The sequence below is a fragment of the Crinia signifera genome, chromosome 19 (assembly GCF_055691185.1).
Source record: "Crinia signifera chromosome 19, ASM5569118v1, whole genome shotgun sequence".
Classification (NCBI taxonomy): domain Eukaryota; kingdom Metazoa; phylum Chordata; class Amphibia; order Anura; family Myobatrachidae; genus Crinia; species Crinia signifera.
Window position 1 is genome coordinate 29729697 of NC_139226.1, and position 11824 is coordinate 29741520.

The 11824-nt window shown below is 46.8% G+C and overlaps 1 protein-coding gene across 1 annotated transcript in view; it reads right to left on the reverse strand.

Annotated features, from left to right (window-relative positions):
- The window catches only part of LOC146042307 (kinesin-like protein KIF18B), a 33201-nt gene extending 22001 nt beyond the window's left edge, over positions 1-11200 (reverse strand). Inside the window, exons 1-7 of the mRNA XM_083162260.1 lie at positions 11060-11200; positions 8923-9258; positions 6417-6574; positions 5625-5729; positions 4172-4282; positions 2172-2369; positions 345-521 (exon numbers count right to left, since the gene is read on the reverse strand). Of these exons, the coding sequence (XP_083018386.1) occupies positions 345-521; positions 2172-2369; positions 4172-4282; positions 5625-5729; positions 6417-6574; positions 8923-9244 (1071 nt within the window). The 5' untranslated portion in view covers positions 9245-9258; positions 11060-11200. The remainder of the gene's footprint in view (positions 1-344; positions 522-2171; positions 2370-4171; positions 4283-5624; positions 5730-6416; positions 6575-8922; positions 9259-11059) is intronic.
- Between the last annotated feature and the right edge of the window lie 624 nt (positions 11201-11824).

An 11824-nucleotide genomic window follows, 5' to 3' on the forward strand; every position in this document is an offset into this window, starting at 1 on the left:
AGGCAGAGCCGCAGGTCAGGCTGCAATACAGGTGGCAGTGGGAAGGCCCAGCTGCAGGTCGGGCGGCAGTGGGAAGGCCCAGCTGCAGGTCGGGCGGCAGTGGGAAGGCCCAGCTGCAGGTCGGGCGGCAGTGGGAAGGCCCAGCTGCAGGTCGGGCGGCAGTGGGAAGGCCCAGCCTCAGGTCGGGCGGCAGTGGGAAGGCCCAGCTGCAGGTCGGGCGGCAGTGGGAAGGCCCAGCTGCAGGTCGGGCGGCAGTGGGAAGGCCCAGCTGCAGGTGGGGCGGCAGAGCTCATGTAGAACTTGTAAAATAAAAACAATGAAGCATAGTCGGAGTGGTTACTCACCGACAGCTTTATCTCCTTGGCCCGGTTGGCATACTTAAGAGTGTTATAGGTGTCATCATAACTCAGAAAAGAGGGGCTGATCGCTGCGATCATGACCGTCCGACAGTTCCCTCCAATAGAGTCTTTCAGAAGCCGGGTCAGTTTGCTGTCTCGGTAGGGAATGTGAGCCTTCTTATTCTACAACAAGAACAAGCAATCCATAGGTGACACATAGGAGGAGGCAATGCAGGATCCCCCTCACCTTCCCTTTAGGATAAAGACACTTATCAATATGCAAAGCCTCACAGATGCCCAGATATTATCAGAAACCCCTCAGCTAATACAGCAGTGAGCAGTCATGTCACTGGAGGGACTGCAGCACAATATTACAGAGAAAAGAAAGAACAACATCAGCAGCAGAGAATACGACACAGAAAGTCCCCTTTTCCCAATGGCATCCCACACACCTGCAACGCTGCTGACTAACTAGGCTATATAGGGGGGTCATTCAGCCCCGCACGCCGGGCTGTGAACTCACAGCACAAGCGATAATTAAATGGCTACGCATATGCATGGTACATGCCCTGCCCATCCGCAGACAACAAGCACAGGCTAGCATTTGATCACCGGGAAATTGACACCTCGCGGGCGTTTGGGGCAAGCCACCGGCAGAGAGAGAAAAGAAATAAATAAATCATTCCATGGTGAATTTAATAGCTTGGGATAAGTCCGACACCTCCGTAGTTGCTCAACACGACCCCCCCATCAGTAAAGTAGAGCCACGCCCCCTGCCCACCAGTCTACGCCCCCTTCCCATGTGCCCCCGGAACCTGCCCACATCGGACGGACAACTGTTTAAGTGTGCAAACAGTTTTGATATATTTTATGCTTCCCTCAAATGGGTGTGGATCGTTTTGTCGACAATATTAAGGTAGACAGTCATTAGGTCGACAGGGTTCTAGGTCGACATATGCGTTAGGTCGACATTGGGTTTTTCACCCGAATGTCGACACAGTCGACATGGACACAGTTGGAGGTGAACCGCAGCCACTTGCATCGCTCGCTTCGAGCACGGTGCCTCGCTGTGCTCGGCACACTATTTTATTCTCGAGCCACGCCCTAGTGGATGGTAGGGCATGAAATACCGCCTGTCGGCACGTGTCGGCTCAAAAAACAGTGAAAAACCCCATGTCGACCTTCCCACTGTCGACCTAATGACTGTCGACCTAATGACTGTCGACAATACGACCGTATACCCCTCAAATAGATGTAACATCAGGTTGTAACAATAAGCTAGAATCAGTAACCCACTACTGACTGTCAGCAACTGTTCTTCCTTCCGCATAAATGAGCAATAGAGAATTCATGCTACAAATAGTCAAATTACTCATAGCAATAAATATACAGATCTGTGTTCTCACAGGCCTTTCAGAGAAAGGGAAACCAGATATCCCTGAATGTAGTTCATAGGGTTTTTCATCACATTGACAAGAATAAAACCACACACACACACACACACACACACACACACACACGAAACACGTGTGGGCTCCAATGAATGTTCAGCTGCCTGTGGACTCTGCCGCTACGGAACATCCCAATGCTGTAAGCTATTGTGGAACATAAACACAATTAATCTATGCCAAGGGTCCAAGCGGCCTGAGCAAGGGAGGGGATTATTCAGTGTTTGCTTTGTGCCCAGGAAATGCAGATTACGTTAACAGACAACAGACACAGCGGCTTTCATGAGGCCCAAGGACACCAAGATACTAATCAAACATTCTGCCCACATGAAGCTAATCAGCGCAGTACAGCACATGCCACACAAGCGCAAGGGACAGTCGGTACCTTGGCATCGGCCAGAGCGTTAATGACGTTTATGAGAGCCAGTAAAGAGCGATTGATGTTGGCGCCCTCACGGAGACGTTCGCCTTTGGCATTTGTGGAAGATGCTCGTTCTGAGCCGGCCAGATCTATGAGGCTCATTTTAGCCATGCGCACGTCCTGACTGATGCTGGCCGTGCGGTCTTGCTGCTTTATGTAGATCTGGAAGAGACCAGGACAATGTAGGCAAACGTCGGTTAGACAGGAGTCCGGGCAGTACAAGTGAGAGCGGGGTCTCCTGGTGGGCTGCAGAAAAGACCTGAACGGTGTTATAGCAGTTGTACAGACATTCTAAATACAATAGGCAAAGAGGGGCGGGGTTAACAGGCCTACGGTGTTCTATGCTAGGAGTGCCGCACCTTGGATCTGCAATTTGTTTTTTAATTATAATAAAGGCTCCCTGGCCATAGTGACCATTAGTTAGTAACCGCACGCCTGTACATCTCCTTTGGTTCTAACCTGCCAAAAATAGAAGCATAACTTTTACTAAAATAAATGTAAAAAATTCAGAAGCCGTATTAAGAGGTTTCCCCAAGGATCAGCAAATATTTTTCTTGACATTATATTAACTATTAAAATGATTACCAGAAAACCACTGTGTCCAGTGATGGGTAATGTCCGCCCGACAAAGAACAGCACAGAACACTACGCCAGTGTTAAACATTTAGCTGCACCACCTCTCCTTAAGAACCAGATTTCATACCAACCAATCACGGATACCGATGGGCGTGGTTAAAGATCGGTTGACTGGTGAGAACAAGACAAATGGGATATAGGCACGAAGGACGATTTGAATTGTTTTAGCCCTGGTAGCCCAACATACAGTAGATTAAGATTCGCTAAATATAACCCCAATCTGTGGGCGAAAATCCAATAAACAGGAACACTGAACTCCTTGGCTAATAGGAAATTTACTTTTAAAAATAAAATAAAACAAAACATGGGCAACCACTGATTGAATGAGAGCTCTCTCAGCCAATCAGCGGCCGCCCATTCATTTGTTTAGGGTTTTTTAAATTCTCCTGCAGCTCCCCGGGACTTTACATGCGATTAAATTGCATGTAAAAAAAATAAAGGTGCATCAAGTGCCAAATCGCATGTGACCATCCCGGGAAGGTGCCAGGTGGCTCATGGGGGAATTGGATGCAACATCTCCCCTCGGAGAAGTCGCATAGTGTATGGGGGCCTCCGGACAACTAGAGATATTTAACGTTATATGTATGTTTGTTGTGAAGCAGATTACAAGCTGCCATCATCTGTTATTTGCATTTACCTCCACAAAGAGGCTGAAATAGGTTAGGTATAGAGCAGGGGTGGCCAAACCGGTCCTCGAGATCTACCAACGGTCCACATTTTCCAGGTTACCTAGCTGGTGCACAGCTGTAGTCATTACTAACTGTCACATTTTAAAACCTGCTGCATTCATTCCTACTATAGATCCACAGGTTGCCTGGAAAACATGCACCATTGGTAGATCTTGAGGACAGGTTTGGCCACCCCTGGTATAGAGTCTCGAAGTGAAATAGACTGAAGTCAACTTTATGAGGCATTAAAACAGGGGTGGCCAAACCTGTCCTCAAAATCTACCAACGGTGCATGTTTTCCAGGCAACCTGTGGATCCATATAGTTACATAGTAGGTAAGGCTGAAAAAAGACTTGCGTCCATCTAGTTCAACCTGGTATAGATATCCATTGCTGATTTGGTAGGTTAGTGGGAATGAATGCAGCAGGTTTGAAAATGTGACAGTTAGTAATGACTACAGCTGTGCACCGGCTAGGTAACCTGGAAAACGTGGACTGTTGGTAGATCTCGAGGACCGGTTTGGCCACCCCTGCATTAAAATCTCCACCGGACAGAACCTGATGCTAAAGCTCTTCACTGCGAGTGCTCTGCACAGCTACGGGTCTTCTAAGTAGGACAAAATACATACTTCTACACATCTTCAGGAAACGAGACACATACCTGGAAAACGGCGTGCGATCGGGAGGACGATGCATTGGAGTCTGTGGGATGCTGGGTGCGGTTAAGGTTCCCATTAGCCAACATTTGCAGTAACTGCTCTGCAGATTTGGGCTGCGTATATGGAAAAAGCAAAACAGGCAAGTTTATTACTCCGGTAACATTAGTTCTGTCTCTTATGTACTGTTGCTAATATATAGTTATATAGTGCGTGCACACTTCATATGCGCCATAATATTGTTAACTATATCTCTAAAGTGCATATCTTTACTGATTATCGGATTGTGTGTACACTCCTTAGCAGAGCAGGTGTCCATAACATCCAGGCTTCAGCACAGATGGTTAAATCAAAATAACCGAGATACTAATTAAGTCACCTGTGCTCAAGCATGGAGATCACTAACACCTGAACTGATAGCGTGCCTTAAGGACCGCGGCTGGGAATGACTGGCCTAATGACACGTATATTTAAAGCAGACAGACTCAGTTTAAATCAGAGTTAGAAGTTGAGCTCCTGACTATTTATAGGTCTCGGTGGGGATATTAGACTGTGCTTACGCCAATAACGTGGCCTGGGGGAAACACAGGTTCTCTTTGATACAATGATTCCATGAATCCATCAGAGATGCTTATCTCCCCAGATCCAGGCCATGGCTGGAAGGTAACAGCGGTGTGACTCATTGATACAATACGGTGCGCAATTGGCATGGAAGAATTTAAGCTCTTGCAGATGGAGCCAATATAAAGCACAGAACTGTACTAATTGTTAAGGAAACCGGCTGAACACCAATCCCAGACAGAAAAATGGAAAAAAAAAAATAATAATAATTCCTGATGGAAAATGCCACCCATGCATATACAAATCAATGGCTGAAGTTGCGCCCTTGGTTGCGGCAGACAGGAGAAGCCATCTGGACACTTAGGGGGTATTCAGTATGGTGTTTCGTCAGTCGGAATACCATACTGAATACCCCGACAGTCGGAATCCCGGGCCATTTTGGTTTCCTCCGACAGTAACTTGACAGTAGGATTGCAACTCTGGCTGTCGAGTGTCGGAACGTCCGTGGATCGGCAAAAACGGCCGTGAATTCGACAACCCACTGTCGTTGTTCAAAAAAAAAGACAGATCAGACAAAAAGACCGATCTGACACCCTTCAATGCGGTTGTTAAAGGCAGCGAACGTACTGAATAACCCCCTTAGGTATAAATGTATTAATATGGGATTCTATTGAAGATGGGATATTGACCACAGCAACCAATCCGATACTACATATGGTCTTCTAGACGGTGTTAAATAAGCTAGAATCTGATTTGTTGCTATGGGCAACACAGAATTCCCATCTGCATATATTTAACCCCTAATGTCCCCTTTTTGGGGATACAAGTTTATAATGGATTTAGCCAACTCCACTTCTTTGCGCTCCCATTTCTGCCGTAACACCTGCACACGCTCACCTGGTGAAACGAGAGACCTTGTACTACAACCCCTTTGATTGGATCTTCTCTGATTGCCAACGTACCCTTGGGTTCCAGCAGGTCCTGGATCTGTTCATTGTACACCTACGGCAGAACAGTGGTTAGCTATACTCCAGCATAAGGAGACATGTCAGCTCATGCACTATGATGGTGGCGTTTAAACCACAGCAATGATCCAGATGATGCCACAGGAACTGCTCAACGGCAGCTGTTGTCCATCAACATCTATATCAGAGGGGGAACAGGAGCCAGAGCTACTGACATCACGTGGAACTTAAGTGCAGTTTGGATGAAGAACATCTTATGCTGAAGGTAAAGGGGCCATCCCTGAATATAGGATATATCTATGTCTCACGCAGCGGCTCTCCCCTGCAGAGTTTGAGAAATGCCCAACACCCATTCCAGCTCGGACTGTTAAAGGCACGCAGAGCAGCCAGGGGGTAAAAGAAGAGTTGGATAGTAAGATTGTCATTTTATGGATGTCGCCTAACCCTACGTTTCTCATTTGGGATGGAGCTACTCTTTAATGGAGACAGTAGCAAATAAATAGATAGCTCTGGCAGAAACACAAAAAAACCATAAACAAGGGGTCCAGTTTGAGAAACCCTCCCCAATATCTATTGGAATGGGACATCCTGTATACAGTGAATGTTGGTACAGACTCCGAATCCCTAACAGAGGAGAGACCCTACCAGTGTTACATTCTGACTCCCCCACTTCAAAATGAAAGATTCACTATACGGTCCCATGAAACGGACTGGCAGCACACACCTCCAGGTAGGAGATGAGCACCTCGCACGACTTCTCCTCTTTGACTGCCTCGATGGCCCGGTACAGCTCCACCATCGTGAGATACATCACTCCAGGGTCAGATTCTGTACCCAGCATTGTGTGAGTCTTCCCCGCTCCAGTAGCTCCATAGGCAAAGACTAAATGTAATAAGGAGAGAAAAGAGCCACAGTGAAGGGTTCCGTCATTGCAGGCGTTCCATACAGATTTATACAGACAGGTATAAAGGGATTTTTATTAGTCACAGCCTAATAACAAACCCAAGTGTTTCAAGAGCTGTAACAGACAAGACGGTCACAGAGTCTATATTATGTGCATTGGTACAATAACAAAGGGTACTTGTGTATTTGCAGGGCGCCCAAATTATATACGTACGGCACCGTAGGAAAATCGCATCGCATGCAATTTTGCGGTGCAATGCGATTTTCCATAGTTAATTTTTAGTGCACCTCTGCCCGCATCGCATGCGATTTGATTTTTCATTGTATAAGCACCCATGCGATTTTGCGTGCTATGCGATCCGCGGCCAGGGTGCATGAATAAATTAACTAGTGAGATTGCATCGCACGGCACAAAAACATGCAATGCGATTTCACTACGCAGAATAGCCCACTAAGCAAATCGCTTAGTGGGCGCCCTGCAAATACACAAGTACCTAACAAAGTACTATGCTTCCCCTGTATTAAAGAACTACTACAAATAGGGGGAACACAGCAACTGCCATTCCCAACTGACAGTTGGGGTTTCTCCAATATTTGAATTTTGAACTGTGCTGCAGCCCCACTGGATTCGGGCACATGTCCTTTATAGAATACTCCTCCCAACCATACGTCTCATAGGGCGGAGTTTGAAGGTCAGCCCACCAGCATGCCATTGGAACACAGATTTCCTGGACAGCTGCTGCAATGCTCCAGACGTAACAGGTTATGGGTTTGGCCATAGAAGGAAGATCATAGAAATTATTTGTTCCTCCATGAATGGCAAAAATCTATTTTCTTATTTTTGGGGCCCCTAGTACACGATTCAAAACCCCACACTTCAGTTTGTCCGTTGTCGTTGTGTGATGACACTAAACGCCCTTTTATAGTTTGAAGAGCGGTTGGCTTCCTGTTGACTGGATACCTACCATTGATGGTAAATCATTTGATGGACAATCATATACAGGTGATCAAATGTTTTGTCCAGAACAGGAAGTAATTATTTATGAAGTCCACACGAACAGTTGTTTCTTTATGCAAATAGATGTATTGGGCTATTTAGGAAATGCCTAACGTAGAAGATATCAGAGACCACTGGTGCATTAGAAGACTAGAACACTGAAGTCCCTACAATGGCCAATGGGGAGCGCTCTCTGGTGCCAAGTAATTCTGATCTTTAGCTAATAAGCTTTAGATTCACCAGACAGGAGACTTCCAGTCACTCCCCGCACACATGACCCGACTGCCGCACACATTCAGAAGCTACAGCAAGTAAGAAGAACCCTGAAATGATAGTAAATAAGCTAGCCCGCCATTGCTCCTCACTGTTTTACACTATTTCCACCTCTATAATTAAAAGGTGGCCATACACTAGGGCCGATTTTGACGCACCGGCCAATAAAATCAGATGAAAAGTGGCAAATACCATGTGGTATACTGCGGATTCCGACGCGCAGTCTCGTATGCAAAAGGACCGTTCTGGGAAGAGCCTGTACAGGCAAAGGCTAAAAAGAAAGTGATATATAGTGTTCATTCTAGCACCCTGTGCCTTGTAATATCCTTGCAGTTCCTCCTTCAAGCCTGGGGTGTCACTCTCTGCCTGGGGTGTCACACTCTGCTGTGGTATTTCTAGGACAGCACAGTTTGTCTCAGTGACACCTCAGGCAGGAATGAGGGGGATCAGTATGAAATCTTGGTGAACGGAATCCTGACCGCCGCAATGCTGACAAGGGGGGCCCCGTGGATCGCTGCGCTCGCCATGCAGCGGGCCCGGTGCCTCGCTGTGCTCGGCACACTATTTTATTCTCCCTCTATGGGTGTCGTGGACACCCATAAAAGGGACAAAGTGCCGGCATTGCAGCGGTCAGGATTCCGACCGTCGGGATTTTGACCGCATCACGAAAGAGGAACTGCAAAGATATTTCAAGGCGCAGGGTGCTAGAATGCACTCTAGATATACAATGCAATCACGTATCTACTAGGTTCTGACTCTGCTCTGTTAATACACAGGCATTAGGCCGCACATGGGCAGGAGCTAGTAAATACTGTGAAAGATAATTCAGTTACGTAGACTCCCTTCCGGAACCTAATAAATTAGCATTTTCTGGTCAACGTCAGAATCTATGGGGAAACCTACCGTGTTAGCCGCTTATTAAACTGCCATATTGTTCAAAAACACCATAATAGACAAATACAGATAAATCCAAAATAAATGGTATTTGTCAGAAGACAGAAGCTTGGCGCTTACTTAAACCCTAAACGCACAGAAAACATTATATTGATTTTATTACCAGAGCAATTGTAGCCATTTAATACACCGTCAAGAATCTTCTTAGTGGTGTGCTCGAACACATCCCGCTGACTGCTCTGTTCCCCAAACACACGATCAAATATGAATTTCAGATCCTTCCCTTTGCGCTTAGATCCCTCGTGGCCTCTTAGGCTGGAAAAGACGCCAGACGTCTCCGGCTCCTCCGGGTCAAACAGCAGAATGCTGGGTTCTACCACTTGTATGACACAGTGCTGGTTCCCTTCCTGCTCGCGTGAATTAGGTGGCCGGACGCGAACTACAACCGACACATTGCCCTCCTCGGGGGCAGGGGAGGTGGTCATAGCTCCGGAATCCCCTGGGGAGAAAAAGCGTTAGTCTTTCTTCAAGATACATTTCACCAAACAGTAAATGTGAACCCGTGCCTTTTCAGCACTGTACTTTCCAGCTTCCATGTGGCAATTTGGTGTGGATGAAAAGGTCGACATACGTCAACATCTGAGCATATAGACCCAAAATTAGTGTAGTGCGCATGGTCAGCGTTCTCCAGGCCTCGCAGTTTACCTCTCCACGTGGATCATAAATCTTGAAAAAGTCAAAACCGATGTGCGATTTACCTACCTTCCCGCAACAATCTATTCTAGGGTCTATACCTACAGGTGCTTTCACACTGAGCAATTTCTGATAGTCTAAGCGATTTTCCATAGCAGTACGATATGGAAAGCCGTCCACCCCAGCCGACGATGATGCGAGTGTTCATCACCGAGTCATACACAATGGGCGGCTTTTGAGCTGAGAGCATCTCAGGAGCCTGTAACATTGTGGAGCTTGGCCCAGTACCGAATACCATATCCACATGGAGATCGGGATGGCCATTGACTATCGATATTCCCACAACATCAATGGTTGGGACCTAGTGCTCAATGTTTTGGGCATTGATAGTGGAGGATCGAATGGTTTTATGCCATCGATAGATGTCTTGTGATGGAAAGACTGTGGGCGTGGGCACACTGGTTGTGCAGCGTTGCTGTATTCAGCGGCATCACATCGGGCGGCCTACCCCACCGGGAGCTGCGTGCATGTGCAGAAGAACTGTAAACTGGATGGATGGCTTGTTAAAGTTTCATCGATAGCAGTGACCATCGATGGTGGGAGGTAGAATGTTTTATAGCCATCGATGGTTCCTGCTTTAAAAGCCATAGATGGCAACCATCTATGGGGGATTTGCTGATGGCCCTCCCTACATGGAGACAGCCATTGTAACCTATGGGCCACTGAAGGGCATTTTATTTTTTAACTGACAGGCCTACGACTGGCTTGTACTGGCACCAGTCTATTCGGTGGGCATGTACCCACCACTTTGCTACTAGCCCTTTGATTGGAACAAGGCGTTCTCAGACGCGGTATACAGTCATTAGGTCAACCACTGAATGTAGACAGGCCAAAAGGTCAACATGGCTTTAGGTCGACAGGGTCATTAGGTAGTCATGAGTTTTTCACATTTTTTTAGCCGACAAGCCGTATTTCATACCCTACCATCCACTTGGGTGCAGATGAAGAATAGAATAGTTTTCCGAGTGTATTGAGGCACCGTGCCCGAAGCATGGCGTGAGCAGCGAGCCATTGTGCATGTTGACAATTGGGACAAAAAACGTAAAAAATCCATGTGACCTTCCCAATGTAGACCTAATGCGTGTGTCGACCCAATGACCCTGTTGACCTAAAGCCATGCCAAACTTTTTCATTTGTCAACATAAGGCCTGCCGACCTCCAGCGGTTGACCTAATGCACGTAAAGTAAACCTTCCTGCAGTCGACTTCATAATCCACACCCCCCTCGGAAGCACAGTTACTTACATTACAGCATAGCAATTACAATTACCACACAACTGTAATTTCTACGTACATTCTAATACTCAGGCCCAAGCACATACAGGGAGACCTGCAATTAGTACACAGCATAGTACATGTGTACAGTGTGACCCTCACAGTACAGAAGGTAAGTGTGCCTGTGACTTCTCTGCAGCCGCACGCACTTTATGGCGGTGCTGTAATAATGCAATGACTGCACTCTGATGTCTGCAATGGGGCACCTAGGCTGCTGCTGCTGGGAAGGCTCAGCACACACAGAACGCCACAGTACCCAACTACCGCACTTACCGAAAGTGACCGGCGCTGGGGACAACGGGAGGATCCTCCTATATTGACAAATAAATCTTCTATTTAGTATAAAGTAAAGTCCCTTATCCCGTCCGCCCCGCCCACACTCCGACGCTTTTTGCTCACACTTCCGCCAGCCTAGGTTCAAATCGCGCGCTAGCTGGGATCCGATTGGCCGCGAAAAGAGCTGATACGTCCGTGACGTCAGGACGGTGTACGCCGCGCAGAGTGTGCCGGTAGTTGTAGTTTTGCTTCTGTTCTCTCAGTTGCAGCACTCAGTACTTTACAAGTTTCAACTAGGGATGGGACATCGAAATAAAACATCCGTTGAATGATGTTTTTCAACATTGGTTAGAAAACATCATTTAGACCAGGCATGTCCAAACTGTGGCCCCCCAGCTGTTGTAAAACTACACATCCCAGCATTCCTTGCCATAGTTCATAGTTGCCTACCCTCCTGCATTCTGCAGGAGACTCCCTGAAATAGCTGCAATGTCCCTCTCTCCCTCATTAGTCTAGCAGTCTCCCTCATTTCACCTAGCCCAAAGTACACTTTTTGGGGATAAAAGGAATGAGAGATAGATAAATTTACATTGAATCATCAGCGCCATTTCCCAGCACTTTACCAAGTATAGCAGCTCTTAATAACTGCTTTGGGGCTCATCTACATTTGTATATAAGTCATTTAAAAAAATTCCTCTCATATGTAGCAGTACACACCCACGCTTCTAGGTTCCACATTCACAATCTCTTTTCACAATCTCT